The sequence below is a fragment of the Piliocolobus tephrosceles genome, chromosome 11 (assembly GCF_002776525.5).
Source record: "Piliocolobus tephrosceles isolate RC106 chromosome 11, ASM277652v3, whole genome shotgun sequence".
Taxonomy (NCBI): Eukaryota; Metazoa; Chordata; class Mammalia; order Primates; family Cercopithecidae; genus Piliocolobus; species Piliocolobus tephrosceles.
This window is the reverse complement of record NC_045444.1, coordinates 26400846-26421420: the sequence shown is the minus strand read 5'-3', so window position 1 is coordinate 26421420 and position 20575 is coordinate 26400846. Positions and strand designations below refer to the sequence as shown.

The 20575-nt window shown below is 34.8% G+C and overlaps 1 protein-coding gene across 1 annotated transcript in view; it reads left to right on the top strand.

The window, feature by feature from the left end:
• LRP1B (LDL receptor related protein 1B) overlaps positions 1 to 20575 on the top strand; it is a 1636277-nt gene that overhangs the window by 1040739 nt on the left and 574963 nt on the right. The window contains exon 32 of the mRNA XM_026453105.1: positions 10564 to 10713. Coding sequence (XP_026308890.1) covers positions 10564 to 10713 — 150 coding nt within the window. The remainder of the gene's footprint in view (positions 1 to 10563; positions 10714 to 20575) is intronic.

Genomic DNA, 20575 nt, shown 5'->3' with positions numbered 1-20575 from the left:
GAATATTCTAAGGAGTCCATGTCATGATAATACCACTTTAAAAGATTCCTTCAGAACTATTCCACTGAGTGATTTCTAAAATGGAATTTTACAGTACTGTGAATGGATATATGAATGTTTGAAAAAATAAATACAAACCTGTTGTTGCTGGCGTACATGATCATCACACCGTGAAATGCTCAAATACATAAGGGCATTAATCACTGCATTATTTATTCATTGTAATTTCATTTACTTATTGCAAGCAATTATTGTAATTATTATTTAATGATGAATCTGTGTGAGCTCTGGCTCAAACTGCCTACAGTATTCCTTAAATTTCAGTGAAGAAAATTAAACAATTAAGAAAAGAAGAGCCACTGTTCAATTGAATTTCTTCTCATGCATATTGTTGTCAGATTATACATTTTGATTTTTTTCCAGAATGTGAGGAGAAAACACTACATTCTGCCTTGTAAAAGTGGAGAAGCATTAATTAGCTCATAGCAATTATTACCTAATACCCTTTGTAGTACCTGTATTCTCATCATGAGGCCACACCTTTGTGTGTGCAGGCACTTACCGAGATCTTTCATATGGTAGAACCATGATCACTCTGGCAACAAAAATAATATAAAATTATAGTGACTACTTTTTAAGCACTTGCAATATGTCAGCCACTTTCAAAATGCTTTGCATTAATCATCTGATAACAATTATTTCTGGAAGAAGTTCTTTTTCTTCCTTTATAGATTCAGAAACTGAGTCTTGTTGAAAGAAGGTAGTCCACGATGAAAGCTGGGATTCAAATCCGAGTTTATTTGCTTCCAAAACCATATTAAATCTTAACCATTATACTGTGCCCAGAGGAGCTGATTGCATATAGCAATTACTTGACCTCAGCAAAGATCAGGGAATAAAGCTGATACTTTTCAAGCATGGAATGTGGGAAAGGGAACAACTCAGAACTAGCTTACTCCTAAGAAATGTGGACCCAGTTAGGACACAGCATTTGACTTTTCTAAGGAGCCAGGAATATGCAAGAACCAATTTCACCTCTTAGCCAGTTGTGCCTCACAAATAATTATTTCTGAATCTTTAATTGCTTTGAAATGGCAATGCCACTGATACACTAGACTTTCTAGTTTGAGTCATTGTTTTTATATTGTAATTCACTGACTTCCCTTGCTTGTTTGCTGTTAAATCCACGTGTTACGTACTTAAAATAGAAGTGCATCATAATCATATGAAAACACTCAACTTGGCATTTTATGAGTTTGTGTCACTAAAGACTGAGTAATTGCAGCCTTCAGGCAATTTAGGAAACTTTGTTTCTGTTAAATAAAAATCAACATCAGCATTCCAGTTATCCATTGTTGAGCTAAATATTCTCAATTAAGATTTATTGCTCAGTCTTGGATATATTAAATGCTTAGAGCAGTTCACATATCAGAGGATTTTTGTTTACTAGTTACAGTGATTTCTATGTTTAAAATGCCCTTATATTATGAATTTTATCCCTTACGCCTCATGTAAAGGAACTTGGGTTGGGCTTGTCAATCAACATTACCCTTCATGGCTATTCTTAGGAACCTTGTGTACTATATATTTTTTATTTGTTTGGTGTTTCCCCTTTATTTTTTTATTTTTCATATTTATTTATTTATTTATTTATTTATTTATTTATTTATTTATTTAATGAAACGGATTCTCAGTCTGTCTCCCAGGCTGGAGTGCAATAGCACGACTTGGCTCACTGCAACCTCTACCTCCCGGATTCAAGTAATTCTCCTGCCTCAGCCTCCCGAGTGGCTAATTTTGTATTTTTAGTAGACATGGAGTTTCACCATATTGGCCAGGCTGGTCTTGAAGTCCTGACCTCGTGATCCACCCGCCTCAGCCTCCCAAAGTGCTAGGATTACAGGCTTGAGCCACCACTCCCGGCCTCCCCTTTATTTTCAATGTAATCAAATTGAAAGTCATTTGCTTACTTAAATTTGAAGTACATCTTCTTGAAACCTACCAGGCATTTTCTATTACTTCATTCCAACTCATACACTGTATGAAGTAGATTGTGAATTATATTCGTAGATAGCATTCTTAAGCACTTTTTTACCACATCAAATAATGTAAGGAACCTCAGTTTTTAGAAGTAAAGTTTAAAAAAAAGTCCTGGATATGTTTCCTTGTTCAATATAATGTATTTCTGTCATTGATATATACTTATTACTGAGCACAATCACTATTATTATGTAGGAAGCACATTCCATGTAAGACTGCACATCTCAAAAGAAATGTTACAAATAGGTTACAAAAAAGGCCAGAGGAGTTGACAAACTAATATTATAATTACGCATGCTAGCACACAAATAATTTAAATATATTATACTTCCATCTGATTATTCATTTACTCATTTAATTCAAATGTTTTTAAGTTGGGGGTGCGGGGGAGGTAATTTCTTTTTTTTTTTTTTTTTTTGAGACGGAGTCTCTCTCTGTCTCCCAGGCTGGAGTGCAGTGGCGCGATCTGGGCTCACTGGAAGCTCCACCTCACGGGTTCACACCATTCTCCTGCCTCAGCCTCCCGAGTAGCTGGGACTACAGGTGCCCGCCACCTCGCCCAGCTAATTTTTTTGTATATTTAGTAGAGATGGGGTTTCACCGTGTTAGCCAGGATGGTCTCGATCTCGTGACCTTGTGATCCTCCCGCCTCGGCCTCCCAAAGTGCTGGGATTGCAGGCGTGAGCCACTGTGCCTGACTGGGAGGTAATTTTTTAAAAAGATTATGAAGTATACACTAGGTACTAGACCCTAAAAATAAAACCTGGTACCATCCTCAAGGAGGACATAGTTCAGTAAAGGAAAAACATCACAGATAATTAAAAGCCATTTGAATGAGATTTTTAGTTGAGTTAAACAAAACAAAAGCACTCAATATTTTTCATGACTACTATGTTCATCATACAGATTAGATAAGTAGACACTGAAAATAACTAATATTTTGTGGGGAAGAAATTTAGAAAAAAAATAATTGTAACCAAATTGATGATATTTTGAAATTTCTACGGGATCTTGAAAAAAGTATTTTTTTTTTTTTTTTAAAGAAATGACAGAAAGAGGAGGGACTTCCCTTATTCTTAGCAGAAAGGGGAAGCAGGCATAAAAGAGGATGATATGTGTACAAAACTGTGAATTTTTGTATATGCGTAGCAAATCTAACATAAGGAAATATTTAGCATTATGTTATCAGGAACTACAGTTTAAAAATATTTGAGTGATACAATCCAGTGCCTTAAAAATATTTTGTTCTATTTTACTTATCAAGCTATAAAATATAGTTTTGGAAAGTTATAAAACTATAGGTATTAAAGCTTTTAAAATGCTTTTAAAAGAAAATACTTAAAAATAATTTCATTGATTCTGGTTTTTCCTCTATTTCTCTGTGTGTTATTTTCACAAGGCACATACATTTTGCTACTCATAAGGGCTCGGAATATGGATAAACTGTCCGAGGTAAAATGAGTTATATTAGGAAGGATGGAGGAAATGTTGAAATCTTACCTTGAGTAGGATAAGTGGTAAGGGATCAGTTGACTACTTTAACTCTGTAACTGACAGGGTGAAATGAGAAGGGTAATTTCCAGGAAGGATTTAGATTGGGGTAAGATAAAGGTAGTATACTCGACTAATTATTGAATAATGTTCTTTTAAAATAATGTGCTTTTGGCCGGGTGCGGTGGCTCAAGCCTGTAATCCCAGCACTTTGGGAGGCCGAGACGGGTGTTTCACGAGGTCAGGAGATCGAGACCATCCTGGCTAACACAGTGAAACCCCTTCTCTACTAAAAAATACAAAAAAAAAAAACAAAAAAAAAACTAGCTGGGCGAGGTGGCGGGCGCCTGTAGTCCCAGCTACTCGGGAGGCTGAGGCAGGAGAATGGCCTAAACCTGGGAGGCGGAGCTTGCAGTGCAGTGAGCCAAGATCCGGTCACTGCACTCCAGCCTGGGCGACAGAGCGAGACTCCGTCTCAAAAAAATAAATAAATAAAAATAAAAAATAAATAAATAAATAAAAAATAAAATAAAATAATGTGCTTTTATTGAATAATTTTTAAAAAAATTAATGTAGGCCAGGCATGGTGGCTGATGCCTGTAATTCTAGCACTTTGGGATGCTGAGCCGGGCAGAATCACTTCAGACCAGAAGTTGAAGACCAGCCTGAGCAACGTGGCAAAACCTATCTCTATAAAAAATATTTAATACAAAAAATTAACAGGGCGGTATGGGAGGCTGAAGCAAGAGAATTGCTTGAGACCGGGAGGCAGAGGTCGCAGTGAGCCGAGATCATGCCACTGCACTTCAGCCTGGGCGACAGAGTGAGACTCTGTCTTGAAAAAAAAATAATAATAGTTTAAAGGTTTAAATACACATTTTTGTGTGAACATTAGTTTTTATTTCTCTGAGATAAATTCCCAGGAATGCAATACTGGGTCGTATTGCATCAGTGTTCTCAGTTTTATAAGAAACTGTCAAATTGTTTCCTAGAGTAGCTTTACCATTTTATATTCCCACAAGCAATGTGTGTCAGTGATCCAGTTCTCTGTATCCTTGTCAGCATTTAGTGTTCTCACTGCTTTTTATTTTAGCTATTCTGATAGATATATAGTGTATTGTCATTTAAAAACACTTTTATTTCTTCTAGACTTTAGGTTGTCTATAATAGTTTTCATTTTAATTTGCATTTTTCTATGATGTTGAACATCTTTTTATATGTTTATTTGCCATTTGTATATATTATTCTGCAAAATATTTCTTCTGTGTTCTCTGTTCTCTGTTCTGTGTAATTTTCTTCTCTGTTCTAGTCATCACCCTCCATGTCTTTTGCCCATTTTGAATTGCAATTTTTTTTAACTATTGGGTTTTGAAAGTTCTTTTGTTGATACTTACCTTTTGTTTGATGCATGGATTGCAAATATTTACTCCCAGACTAAATCATGTCTTTTATTACTTTTCACAGAGCAAAAGTTTCTAATTTTGATGTGCTTGTTTTATAATTGAGAGAATATTGTGATTATGAATGAAGTACATAATCTCAACATTTTTAATAATTAGATTATCTCCAAATTATCAGTTATGAGATTACCAGAGAGATGGTTGCAGGCTTTAGAATAGAGCCTTTGTTTGAAAGGGCAGTATAAACATTTATACCACTCATAAATATAGCTAACATTTACTTTATGCTTTCCACGTGTCAGACACAATTGTATGAGGTGTTATTCTTATCATTACCACCTCACAATGGTGCAGTAGCCAGGGCAAGGCTGCCAGAAATACTTAGACAAGATAACTGAAGGCTAGCACCTTGATTTGTGTTCACTTCACAGACAAGCCAGGAATGGAACAGACAAAGTGCTTGGAACAGCACTTTTTTTTTTTTTTTTTGAGACAGAGTCTCGCTCTGTTGCCCAAGCTGGAGTGCAGTGGCATGATTTCAGCTCGCTACAACCTCCACCTCCTGGGTTCAAGCGATTATCCTACCTCAGCCTCCCGAGTAGCTAGAACTACAGGCATGTGCCACCATACCTGGATAATTTTTTTGTGTTTTTAGTAGAGTTGGAGTTTTGCCATTTTGGCCAGGCTGGTCTCGAACTCTCAACTGAACGTAATCCACCCATCTTGGCCTCCCAAAGTGCTGGGATTACAGGCATGAGCCACAGAGCCCAGCTAGCACACCCATTCTTTACCCAGCAAAATCCAAATATTCTCAGGATGGATGAACCATTTCTTAAGATAGCCAAATAGTGAATACTTCCCCATATGATAACTAGCCTCCATCAGAGCTAAAGTTTTAATGTTTCCAAAACAGTTCTGCCGCAGGAATCAGATTAGTCATGTCATTTCTGATGAAGTCTGAAAAAATGTTCATTTTCAGGTATTTCAAATATTATAATTCTTCTACAGGTATAGCATGTGATGTAACTTATTGGTGTTTCTCTATGTTTTGTGTGTTTTCAATGACTAGTTTCTAAAACTTTCACAGTCCCAGAAGTAGGAGTTGTTTTCTACTGTCTGAAGTTAGTGCCAGAAAAAGAATATTTAGAAGATTTTGATTATATTTATTATAGCTGTGTAGAGGCCTAGAAGTTAATCCTCTACATTTTAATATTCATGGTGTATCTATTTCCCATATCTACATCTCTACCATTTCCCTGTCTCCAAAGGTTTCACCATTGTAATACTCTTTCCAGCAAAATTTAAACGGCCCAGTTGAATTTACTAAAATATTACATTTGAAAGCTTATAAAAATATGCAGTGTTTAAAATATGTTTTTAAAACTTGTGTGTCACAAAATTACCTGGAGAAATGTTTTAAAAATACTGAGGCCCAGGACCAGCCCAAACCAATTAAACTGAAATTTTGTGGACTGGGGCTGTAGGATCAATATTTTAAAATAACTTTCCAGGTAAGTATAATTCTCAGCTAGGGATAAGAATTTTGAAGTTAAATTTGCTAAGTGATGGAAATCTATTAAAAATTATCTATTGAAAGCCTTAATTCTTAATTTTTAAAATTCCTTTTTTATACCCTTCCATTTTTATTTTAACTCCATATTGCATATTCATTAAATTTTTAGCCGCTTAGAAAATAAATGAGACACATAAAATGAACTGCCTAGTCTTAATTGCAGCAACACTTAAAACTTAATAAACTTAATTTTTTCGATAATATATGAAATACTGTATGTAGGTAAATTACATTATTTAAAAATATTTAGTTTCTTATATTAATTGTAGAATATTTCTATTATGAGAGAAATTACATAATTTTTGCAATTTTCATTGTCTCCATAAAAATTAAGCTGGCCTAGTTAAATTAAAATGTTCAAATAAAATAATATATAAAGGAAAATTTGGGACTGATAATAAGGAATGTTAGAATTAAAGCATAAGGGTTAACTGTATTTTCATAAAAATAGAAAAGATAGGTAAAAAAGATAAATTTTTTACTTCCTAAAGTTTTTTCTCGATTTAAATGGTGACTTTTTAAATAAATACTTATTATGTTATTCTATCTAGATTTCCTCATTCGATAGCCAGATTCAGATACTTCAAAAATTAGTTAAATATGTCTCATAAAAACAAGACTGCGTTACAAATGATACGTTCTACAGACAGATTCTATGGCTCTTTTGGAGATTTTCAAATTTCAGTCACACATTCTGAGGATCCTTTAGTACAGACATAATTATATTTCTTTGCATAGGTTCCAGTACAGTTTTATAAATATGCTCACGTTTGACCTGTTTTCTCATGGGTATTGATTTAGCATTCTAACATCACTGAGTACTTTTAATTGCATTAAATAATTTTGTTCACTGCCTAGTGATTCATTTTTTAAAATATTAGCAGAACAGAGAACTGATTCAGAAATTACTCCAATACTATATATACCAATTAATCATTTAGTGTTGTTAGGACTTAAGTGAATGATAATAACAAAATGAAAAATCTTATGATGCAAAAACATTTGCATTAATAAACTTCAGAGATATGTATTATACTTCTATATATATCTATACTATGAATATAAAGCAAATGTCACGAGTTTTTAAAATTAATAATAATAATGTAAAGCATTGTAATTCTATTTTATGAACCTGAGAATACATCCACCCAAGAACATTTAAGGGTTAAGCTAATATATTTAACAGGAAAGAAGATATATGGAAGGAGTTATGTGATATGCATCACATGCATATATATAGAGAGAGATTAATAGAGAAACTTTAAATATCGTTTTTGTGAACCTTACAACTATTAATTTGATGCTATTCAATGTTAAAATTAATTTAAATATTTAAGCCACACTAAGTAGAGCTGTTGAATCATTGCTCTTCTTCTGTACTTGTTACAGTATCTGGGTATAAGTAGTACATTAAAAAATTCAGTTGGGGCCAGGTGCGGTGGCTCACACCTGTAATCCCAGCACTTTGGGGGTCCAAGGTGGGCAGATCAGGAGGTCAAGAAATCGAGATCATCCTGGCCAACATGGTGAAACCCCATCTCTACTAAAAACACAAAATTTAGCTGGGCATGGTGGCACATGCCTATAATCCCAGCTACTTGGGAGGCTGAGGCAGGAGAATGACTTGAACACAGGAGGCAGAGGTTGCAGTGAGCCGAGATTGTGCCACTGCACTCTAGCCTGGCAACAGAGCGAGACTCCATCTGAAAAAAAAGAAAAAAAAAAAATTCAGTTGGGAAGATAACTAAACTTTCCTAGGCAGAACTCTTTGAAAACATAATGGAATTAACTAAATCGTCTGTCCATTTATTTGATGTTTATTAATTTTCTTCTCTATTCTAGTCATCATGCTAGACAGCAAATATAATAAGCTGACCATGACAAAATCTGCTTCTTCTAGTCACAGTCCAGAAGCAAAGACATTGAATAATAGACTCTGGGTGGACTCAGATCCAAAAAAAAAAAAGGAGAGAGAGACAAAATTCTTTCCTCTGTGAAGCCCCCACTTCTTTAAGTTCCTTGGCATTGTGTATTGAATTGATTTAGGAGGTTTTATTTATTTTGTTTACACTTCCTATATACTCCCTAGCTTCCTCCCACATTTTAAACATAAACTGTATATGGTAGAATCACATACATATGGAAAAGTAAACCATCCTAAATATATGGCTTGATGAATGTTGATTAAATGAATTTGACTATATAACCAGCGCCCAGATCAAGAAACAGAATTTAATTAGAAACACAGTAGCCCCATGGCCAATCATTACCTCACATTCCACACGTCCTGACTCTGAGCATAAACTAGCTTTACCTTGGTCTTTCCAGAAATAGAATCATACACGTATTAAAAGAAAAAGTAAAAGAACTAGGCAAGGTGACTCACACCTATAATTCCAGTGGCTCAGGAGGTTGAGGTGGTAGGATCACTTGAGCCCAGGATTTCAAAACTGCAGTGAGCTATGATTGTGCCACTGCATTCTAGCCTGGGCAACAGAGTGAGATCCCAACTCTCAGGAAAAAAAAGAAGAGGGTCTAATCCATAGAGATAACTGTTAAATGCCTATAATGATTCACATTCTTTGTCCTGGGAATCCCTGTAATTGAGAATTATTAGGCTATATTTCACCTTCTGTCAATGCACTTGAATCTGTGCGTCTTTTCAATCATCTGCCCTTCCTTCCTTTCATTTTTTTTTTAAGGGAAGGAATTATTTGTGATTTGTCCACTTTATTCTCTAAGAGAGAGCCCAGGAACAGTTGGTTGCATTGTCTGCCTGAGTATATACCCACATGCACTTTTCCATGAGTAATTATGGATCACAGAAGGCCAACATGGTTCCACAGAGTTATTGTTAAAATGTGGATACTGATGCTGCTGAGCATGCCAGTAGTTAAGTAGATGCGTGCCAAGGACCTTTAGCAAACAAAAAGTACCTATCCTGAGACCTCTGAAAATGATGGCCACCACTATAATATGTGAAGTTGCCCATAAAATACAATAAAGCCCAGCCTTACCTCCAGTGACACACTGTGCCATGTCAAGATTAGCGTCTTAAGCCATTGACTTGATTCACTCACTTGCTGAATGGTTTACCTCCCCCGTATCAGCCTCCAAATGAGCGCAATTTAATTCTGTGCTTTGGTAAAATTACTATTTGCTGAAAATCTTCCATTTTTAGATTTACTTGAAGAGGGATGAAATCACCAATTTAAATCTGTAACTGCCTAAGTAAATTTTATGGAAAATAGATGAGTAATTATAAATTTCATCAGTTAAATTAGTATCCCAAATGAGTCATTACACATTAAAACTTTCCGAGGCAAAGTGGCATAATGAAGAGGGCAGGCACTCAATTTGGAAATAGAAACTTTCTAAAAATATCTGGAATGTCCACTAACTAGCTATGAACACAGATTTCTTATCTACTCTAGGTACTATTTTTTGTATCTGTAAAATTGAACTGTCATTTCTCTCAGAGGAACAAGATTAGGTCAGTAATCCACAGAGATAACTGTTAAGTGCCTATAAAAGTATAATGTTTCTCTGTCAGTTAAAACTGTTTATGTTGGCTGGGTGTCATGGCTCATGCCTGTAATCCCAGCACTTTGGGAGACCAAGATGACAGGATTCCTTGAGCCCAGGAGTTCAAGACGAGCCTGAGCAAAATAGTGAGCCCCCGTTATTAAAAAAAAAAACATGAAAAATAAAAATTAGCTAGGCCTAGTGGTGCGCATTTGTAGTACTATCTATGCAGGAGGCTGAGACGGGAGGATTGCTTGATCTGAGGAGTCTGAGGCTGCAGTGAGTTATGATTGCATCACTACACTCCAGTCTAAATGATGGGGTGACACCCTGTCTCTAAAAAATAAACAACAACAATTAAAAAAAAAAAAAACGGAAACAACATATGTGTATTTCCCTATTAGCCAGATCTTATTTGTAAAGACAAAAATCTGAGCTTTCAACTTATTCTTTGCCCTCAAATCCAGTGGTGCTAGGTGAATATTATAATTTAAGTGGCTATCATTATGTTTAAGTTGTAAAATTTAATTACAGGTCTATCGATAGACTATGTGGAAAACAAGCTTTATTGGATCAGTTCGGGGAATGGAACCATAAATAGATGCAACCTGGATGGTGGTAATTTAGAAGTAATTGAGTCAATGAAAGAAGAATTAACAAAAGCTACAGCCCTAACCATCATGGGTAAGTGAAATGATTCTATAGCTTGGTTGCTTTGTATTGAATGAGGGCTGATTTACTACGACCTGTTAAAAGCTTAGGAAAGTTACTGCTCCATTAACACCAGAACTACATTCAAATTGCACACTTCTGTGAGGTTTTCTTCTCTTCCTTCTTTTCCTCTTTAGCAAACAGACTTATAAGATTATCCAGATCAGAAACTTAGCGTTAGCAATACTAACTTTGCTGTTACTGATTCTTGGTGTACTATGACATATTATTTTATAATTGTTATTTTCTGTGTTCTACTACGGTCCTCTAAAGTGTAAGGGCCTTGTGCATTTGTCACGATAAAGTCAAACCTGGCTAATCTCCATTTAATAAAGAATAGCTTGATCTATAGATATAATTCAAAAGATAAGACAACAGGGTCCATTTGACCAATGATTGAAATAATTTCCCATTGAATAATTCTTTTCAGTGTTTCAGAGTGAGTAAAAATTTTTCTTATTTGAGTCTTATTTCCATTCCTTTGAATTCGATCTTCTGGGGAAAAAAAGGTGCCAGGTAACTAAAATGATTAGGAAACTAAAAGGGAGGTGTGGCTTCCATGGAGCAAATAATTAACCTCTACTATGTTGATATTAGAAGCTCATTTTTGAAATGTAAGTTTCAGTTTAAGAAGATAGTTTGAATTTTTCAAAAGATGTTGAGTGGATAGCATAAAGAAGAACTCTTTGATGAGGATGGCTGAGTTTTGATTTAGTGAATGGCTGACTCTAAGCTGAAGTTCGTAGTAGGTGAAGGGTGTGAGGACTAGATAATCTACATAGAATTTCAGTAATTGCATTTGGTTACAGGATGATAATCAGAAAATTATTTAATATGTATAATTCTGAATATCGTGATATAGTCAGAATAACTTTTAAAAACATATAATTTATGAAAATCCCATTTGAATATATTTTTATATTTATTTATATAGGTAAAAATTTATGCCTTTTAATTCTATATTCTAAATCTTTTAGCCATTTGAAAGCATTTAGTTTTTCAGGTTTGTGAGGGTATTTTTGTTGCTTTTGTTTTATTATATTTTTTTTGCTAATGTTCATGAGTATATGTTAATAAACAGCGGTTAATTGAGACAGATTTGGGAATCCATTTTCTAGACAAAAATATGTTTTTATCTTTGATTTTCAATTAAATTAAAAATATCTAGATGAAGGTGAATCAGGTTTAAATATTGCAAATTATTATTTAAGAATGAGTCTTCCTCTCTCATGAAGGAAGGAAAAAAGGAGATTGTTTTAAAAAACCTTAAGTATTAAGATGATCTCTATTTCAATTTTTATTATAGGGAAATATAGACATGAAACTATCTGCCTATATTACAAAGTTGTGAGAATCACCTGAAGTTTTAAATGAATGTACTTTTTGAAAAGTAGAATTCTATGGAAATGTCAAAGTTGTCATCTGATGCCTGTGAATTTGGTCCTTAAAGCACTCTCTACGTTTCCCTAGTTGGGAATTTCCAGATATGTGATAGAATACTTCATCAGATGTTTCGTGGTTTTCATTTGCTTAAGCTTATTCTTAAACTTCTGTCCTTCTGCTATACCTTTTACTTTTTTGTTGTTTCTAAATTATTTCTTAGAATCAGGTTTTTTTAAATAGTTTTTCTTCAGATGAGGAATTTAAATGTGTAAAAGAGAAACCATCTTGTATTTAAGTCTCCAATTTTCTTTTGAGTCTCTGGGCAACTTCTGTGCTATTTATATAGCATTATATTGACATTCTTTTCTTTGTATATATCCAGAAGTTATATATAAAACAAAAGGGTTGTACTTGATAAATAGGCTATTTTACAGTAGGAATTTATTGACAATTGTTTTATAGTGTCTATAAGATGACTTTTTAAAACAATATATTACTCAGTATTGGAAAATGAACACTAATATTTTGTCTTATGAGTCTTTGTACATATTTTAAATAAAAATAAGCAGAGTTTAAATTCTGAAAGTAGTTGAGTAATCTGCAACAGTCTCTAAATCATCACCCACGTTATGTTTTCAAAAACTTATTTCCAGTGTACTTTATGAAACCCAAACTAGCAAATAGCATAAACAATGAACTCAATAAATTAGAGGAAAGGTGTTAAAAATCTTGCATAACATTTCAAGGAAAGTCAGTGACTTTTAAGGGAACAAAGTATAATAAAATTGTTGCCTCGTAGGAATATTTAAGGCTTTATAAAGGTTTATTTCTGCTAATATTTCTGCTGCCCATGTTCTGAGTAGGAAATGAAGACTAAACCTACAGAGCTCAATGCTGTAAATATAGTATCAAAAAATGGAACAGGTCTCTATCTTAGCAAAAAATAAAGTCTGTTCGGTTTGTCAACTGATAAATGAAAGAAGGAGAAAGTTTGAGTGAGATCATAATGCCCATACTGTGTCAACCCTGTGAATCTGATATGACATCAACTTTGCAGAGGAACCCCACCTTGCAGAAATTAAAATTCTCTTAACAAGTAGGTTGCTGTGTAAGTATACCCCTTTTTGCCACCATAATTTGAGTAGCTCTGAAACATAAAGAATAAATATTTAAAACAAACAAACAAACAAAACCTCTTGGCCAGGCACAGTGGCTCACGCCTGTAATCCTAGCACTTTGGGAGGCTGGGGCAGGCAGATCATGAGGTCAGGAGTTCGAGACCAGCCTGGTCAACATAGTGAAACCCCGTCTCTACTCAAAATATAAAAAAATTAACTAGGTGTGGTGGCGGGTGGCTATAATCCCAGCTACTCGGGAGACTGAGGCAGGAGAATCACTTGAACCCGGGAGGTGGAGGTTGCAGTGAGCTGAGATCGCACCATTGCACTCCAGCCTGGGTGACAGTGTGAGACTCAGCTTCAAAACAAACACAAAACTTCCTAATGCCTCTACTGGCAATATGTTAACTGGACATATCAAAATACACTTAGCAGTCTGAGAATTTAAAATTTAAAGTCCATAGCCAAAGAGAATCAGGGGAGGAATCTCTATAACATTTTCTGGCTTGGTTTTAAACTGTCTCTTCTCCTCAGACTTCTCCTTCTTTCAAAACCTCCACCCTTTCTCTTTGAGAAGAAAAAAAGAAAAATGTGATGACCTGCTTGCTGCTCAGGCTGAATACTACAGTCATATAATAAAGGCAATGAAAAAGTAAAACACGGGAACCTCACCAATATCCAGGGAATTACTGAAGACTGCAGTTACACATGTTTAAAAAGAAATTGTCTGCAGTGATCCTGAAATTACACATCAAGAAAACAAGTCATTGTGCTATGAAGTGATTAGTATAAACACGTGTATGATGGTTCCCCAAAGAGGCTACATAGGTACTGAACGATAAGTAACTGAAAGTTTGTCTTTCACTGAAATTTACGAGTAGTTTATCCTAAAGCCGAATTTAAAAAATCTCTTTGAATACTTTGCGCAAGTTTTTGAACCTCAAGGATTATAAATTGGAACCACTTGAGGCTCTTAGTTTTACTTAGAATAGTACCCGGATCAAAATAAAGCAATTATTTGATGACTCAGTCAAGACCTCTACACCAAGATATGTTTCATAAACACTTTACTATTTCTCCTTTTAAGAAGTAGACCTTAGCTTTTGTTCCTTTAAGCGTGGGTAGTGTCTCATTTTTAGTGGGGAGTATAAGGCAGAAGTGATGATATGTGGCTTTGGGGACAAAGTCATAAAAAACATGAGCTTCTTTGCCCTCTCTTGGATCGCTGTCCTTGGGCAAAGCCAGCTGACGTATTATGAGGACACTCAAACAGTCCAATGGAGAAGTACATGTTGGAAGAAAGGCAGATCTCCAGCCAGCAGCCATGTAAACGAGTCATCTTGAAAGCTGAACCTCTAGCCTCAGTCAAGATTTTAGCACAAGCCAACAGCTGTAAAGTAACCTCAAGGGAGACTCCAAACCAGAACCACCCACATGGCTGCTCCCAGATTCTAGACCCACAGAAACCATGTGAGACAATGAATGTTTTATGGTGCTAAGTTTTGTAGTCACTTTTTGCGCTGCTATAGATACTAATTCATATGTTTACCTAGTCATTTATTTACAAATAGACTTAGAACTTCCAAATTTAATAGAGTTAGGCAGGTTATGAATGAGTAAAGTATGTCAGGGGTAATAAAACCAAACAGCTCCAATATAAATGTTAAGTAGAATCTGAGTCTAGGCCTGCAGTATCTCAACTAGCTTGGGAGTGGCAGGATTTATGATGGAGTGGGAAAAATGAATGTCCCACTTATGGTAGAACACCTCTCAGCTCCACTTATTTTTGTCATAAGAAATATTAACCATTTGCACCATATCTTTTATTTTTGAGGAGAAGGAAGAAATACAGATGTTTATTTGAAATCTCACAATTTTTAATTATTAGCAAGTAATCTTTTTAAAAAAATATTTTAGAAAAATACCATGCAGACTAACATACTCTATAGGCTAGCTATGAAGGCTAACACTATAAAAGCCAAGCATTCTACAAAAAAGCAACAACAAAAATCCCTACAATAACCTTCTGTTGTTGCTTCAGCGCAGAGGGCACCAGATGTCACCTCTGGTTTGGTCATCATTTACATTGGTGACATTGAGTTGCTGAGAGAAAAGGATGGAGTTAAGGCAGCCAACACCCAACTGTACCACTAAAGGGGATTTCAGTAGAAAAAAAAAAAAAGTCACGTGGTAGAGCTGGTATAATATACAGAGGAGAATAGGCCTCCCTTGTAGCGGACAGGATACGGGATTTTCTATGAAGATTTTCTGGTGATGTTTGAACAGAGCTTGTATTCTGCCTGAGGTAAATACAGATTAAGAACATACTAATGTCAAGTCTGACTCTTACTTGAGTTAAACTCCTGAGAAGGCAATGTAACTACTTGTTGTAGAACTTTCACCCCTAACAGCAATAAATATCAATTGCCATTCATTCTTTCATTCTTTCAGCAAGCATTTATCAGTGCCCACTATGTGCCAACTGCTGATATACGTGGTGGCAAGAATCCCAGCTTGCATAGTAACATGGAAGACAGACCATAAAGCAGATAAATCAAAACATATAGTATGATAGTTGAATGTTAAGGGAAAAAATAGTAGATCAGGGAAAATAGATAAGGAAGTGTATGGGGTGAAATTTGAGTCTGAGTAACGAAGAGTTTGCCAAGATAGTGACTTCTGAGTAAAGATCTGAAGAGATAATGAGAGAAGATTGAAGGAATGCTGTGTGAACTAACAACTGCTTAACATTTTGTTGATTTTACAGTTTTTATATTATTATTATTTCTTAATATAAAACATAATTATATTAACATAAATCTTCCCAGGTGATAAGGTTAATTTTCTAAGTTAGAAATCTTTTAAGTTTGTCATGGCTCAAATAGAGCATTGTCTATGCTTCTCCTGTTCTCCAGGGGGCTCACTTAGGCAGATGTGATTTACACTTTGGGTGCAATGACTGTTTAATGAGGACTATTAACACCTTTCAAGTTGCTAGATAAAAGCTGACTAGCCTATAATTCTGAACATCAAATTTTTCTCCATTTTTATTTTTATTTTTATTTTGTTTTGTTTTAGAGATGGAATCTCACTCTGTCGCCCAGACTGGAGTGCAGTGGCACGATCTTGGTTCACTGCAACCTCCACCTCCCAGGTTCAAACGATTCTCGTGCCTCAGCCTCCCCAGTAGCTGGGATTACAGGCATGCGCCACCACACCCAGTTAATTTTTGTGTTTTTAGTACAGACGGGGTTTCACCATGTTGGCCAGGCTGGTCTTGAACTCCTGACCTCAGGTGATCTGCCCACCTCGGCCTCCTATCTTCTTTATTTTTAAAGATGATCTTGTCAGTTTTCCTAACTGTCAGAGCTGGCAGATACAAAAACTTCTACTTTCTAATATATAATAATAACTAGTTGCCCTAAGATTATATTTACAACCTTTTCTCTTAGATATTTTTTCTAAGTATTTTGCAAATTTTTTAAATGGAATTTTCTTTTATAAAATTACTTCTGTTTGTATGGGCATGGTGGCTCACACCTGTAATCGCAGCACTTTGGGAGGCTGAGGCAGGTGGATCATGAGGTCAGGAGTTCAAGACCAGCCTGGCCAAGATGGTGAAACTCTGTCTCTACTAAAAATACCAAAAAACAAACAAACAAACAAACAAACAAACAAACAAAAAAAACAAATTAACCAGGCTTAGTGGCGGGTGCCGGTAATCCCAGCTACTCAGGAGGCTGAGACAGGAGAATTGCTTGAACACGGGCTGCAGAGGTTGCAGTGAGCCGAGACTGTGCCACTGCACTCCAGCCTAGGAGATGGAGTGAGACTCTGTCTAAAAAAATAAATAAATAAATACAAATTTAAAAAAAGCCTTCTGTTTTATGAAATAATAATAATACTGTAAAACAGTTTCCTACATGATTTTAAATTATTTGTGCTATAAAATAGCATATAGTCAGTTATGCAATATTTTACTATTATTAGCTAGTATTCAGTTATAGGGATTTTTTTTTTTTTAATTTACCTTTTCTCTCACAACTTTTGACATTTTTCTGGTCATTAATGCCTTCAGGAGACAGTGAGGCAAGCTCAAGTTAATCAAGTCACTGTTGAGTTTTTAGTGTCTTTATGAGGAGCAGGACTTTAAAACTATTGACTAAAATCAGGGTTTCTGGGTTATTTATGGATTTTATTTAACATTTGTTTTTCCTTTCTGCATATGCAGTTTGAGAGCAGACTGCATATATTGTACTTACACTGAAGAGAAAGTGGAAAAAATAAATTCATGGAGATAAGAGAAAATACACATATGAAACAAATATTCTCACAAAAACAGTCTTATTTCTTGTTGAAAATTATGATGGAATTTAGGAAATAGAAGGATGATAGCTTATCTGTATTTTGTACTTTTTTAGTGGGGCATGAAAGAGCTGGTGCAAATGGGTCATAGCTTTAAAATAGAACTGAGGGTATGAATCATATTTAAGCAAACCTGAAGTCAATATGTCTAAATAGAGAATCACTGACATTTGTGTATTTAATGGTCAGCATATCATTTAATCACAGAGGCTCTTGACATTGTTTATTACAATGAATCATGTAGTAATTTGTCAAGATCAAGAGTTTGAGCCCTGGGCCCTGTAAGGGGTATGAGTTTGAATTTACCCTCCACCATTCACTCACACCTATGAGCGATTTATTCATTTTTCTCTGCTACTCTGTATGCACAGATGCTCTCATTTATATTTCATTCTGTATATGCTTTTTGTTGTTGTTGTTTTATGGTACTAAATGATCTTTGGAAGTTGCATTTACCATGATATTTGTAGGTAAGGATTGCAAAATTATCAAGACATGTTCTACTTAAGTGTCAAAGTGTAGACATATATCTTTTTATTTATATATTTGTATGTCTTACCTTGAGCTGCTATAGCAAATTAACATAGGCTGAGGGGCTTTAAAAACATCAGACATTTATTTCTCACAGTTCTGGAGGCTGAAAGTCTGAGATCAGGGTGCCAATATGGTTGGGTTCTGGTGAGGACCCATTTCCAGATTATAGATTGCTTACTTTTTGTATCTTCTCATGGCAGCAAATGAGAGAGAGAAAAGAGAGAGAGAGACAAAGAGCTCTCTGGGGATCCTTTTATAAGTTCACTGATTTCATTCATGAGGTCTTTACTCTCATGACCAAATTACCTTCGTAAGATCCCACTCTTTAATTCCATCAAACTGGGGATTAGGATTTCAACATATGAATCTTTGAGGGACACAAATATTCAGTCTATTTTATGTGTGTGTGTATGTATGTATGCATATATATATATATATGCACACACATATGTCCACACACACATATATACTCCTTATCTAACCATTATATATGTGTGTGTGTGTGTGTGTGTGTGTGTGTGTGTGTATCCTTATCTGTTTCTCTGTATGTTGGCACAAAAGTAATTGTGATTTTGCCATTAAAGTAAAGGTAATGTTTTAACCTTACATGATTTTTATCACTAATGTGTTGTGATCAAACTATTAGTTTTAACTAAATAGAAAATAGTTTTAAATAAATTATTATATAGGTTAAAGCAGTACAAAAGAATGTAAAAATTACAAATAAAAGTAAAGTTTATTTGTGAAGTTATGCTAATCAGAATTCATTTTAATCTGTTTTTTAAGTTAGGCAAAACTATTTCAACTTTTAGTTAAGAATTTGGTAGGAGTTTACAACATAAAACTGCTTAATTTGTCTTAGAATAGGTTTGTGCTACCTATAAATATCTAAGTAGCTATCTCCAACAACCATCAAATCTTAGAATCACTTGCGATTGGCTAACCTCACTATGAACTAAAAGAAACTTTGATTCACAGATAAAGGCAAAAAAAAAAAAAAGCCTTTAATTACACGATTTCCATAAATATTTAAGCTTTCTCTCCTAAAGTTTTCTATTTATCACAATTTAATATATTATACTATTGACCTGTTTCAAGTGGCAATTTTCCAGGAATAGGCTTAATAAGTAAACATTAAAAAGAGATTAAATTTTGGCTACTATGAAGATCAATCAAAAAAGGTATGTTCTGTGTGTATTTGCAGACTCATGTCACAGTCCAGTAATGAGAAAAAATTGGCTCTGTTGATTTGGTTATGCACACAACATTTGTTTTCAGTCAATGTTAACCAAATAAGCTCATCATTTGTCTTTTGGGGAGCCCTTGAAAGGCTTTAGCAAACATAACCCTTAAGGACATTTGTTCATACTTTCTGTGAGCTAACCTCACAAACGAAGTTATCACAATAGCTGCTATGAGATTCAAGACACACGGGTAGTTTACCCATGAGAAAGTCAAGGCTGTCAGATTAAAATACTTCCAGACACCGTCTGCATATCAGAGAATATCATGTTCATTTGTTCAAGAATGAATACAGTGTTCATATTGTTGGGGATTAAAGGTTTCAAAGGTTCCCTCTAGATGTTGTATGACAAAGTGCTTACAATTGTTTAACCTATCTTCTAACTGAAAAAAATGTGAGTTACAGCTAATGGCAAAAAAAAAAAAAAAAAAAAAAAAAAAATAGTTTTTACCTACACTAACTCTTTTCTCAGCTGAATTCTCAATAATAATCAATGATAAGCTTTCAAAATTTATGTTTATTTCTTCTCAGCAAAATATTACTTGGCATAATAAATAATTTTAGAACTTTAAAAGTAAATATCTAAGTGCTCAACTTGCACCCTTTTTTGAATTGTCTAAGATATACTTAATATGATATACTTGATAGAAAAATTTAAAAAAATACATATAATACAAAACCTTGTAAAATTGGCATGCAGAAATCATCAAAATTCTTTTTTCTACTCTTAAGATAAATTATTATGGCTAATTGTCATGGAATCTATGGAACATTATAAATGGTGGCAAATGACAGGTTCTGGGATTGATGCATTTAATCTTGTTATCCTCAAACTGAGCACTTGCAGATTTACATTGAAATCTGGTTTGAAAGGATTCTATATGCTGTCTTATTACAGCAAGGTGGGGAGTCTGATAATTTAAAGATTCCTTACCTCTTATAATCCACCTTAAGGAGTCTCTTCTGTTTCCTACAATGCAAGTCCGCTTTACATGTTGTCAAGTGCAGATTTTTTTTTTTCAAACCTTATTAAATCTCTCTCTTTCCCTGAATGTGAGAAGCAGCTGAAACTTCAAGTTTCAAAAAAAAAAAAAACTTTGCTTTTCAGAAGACCCTTCCTTCCCTCCCTACCTTTTCTTCTGTCTTTTACCCCATTCTCTCTGCCCTGGGCTCTCCATTGCTTTTCTCGTGT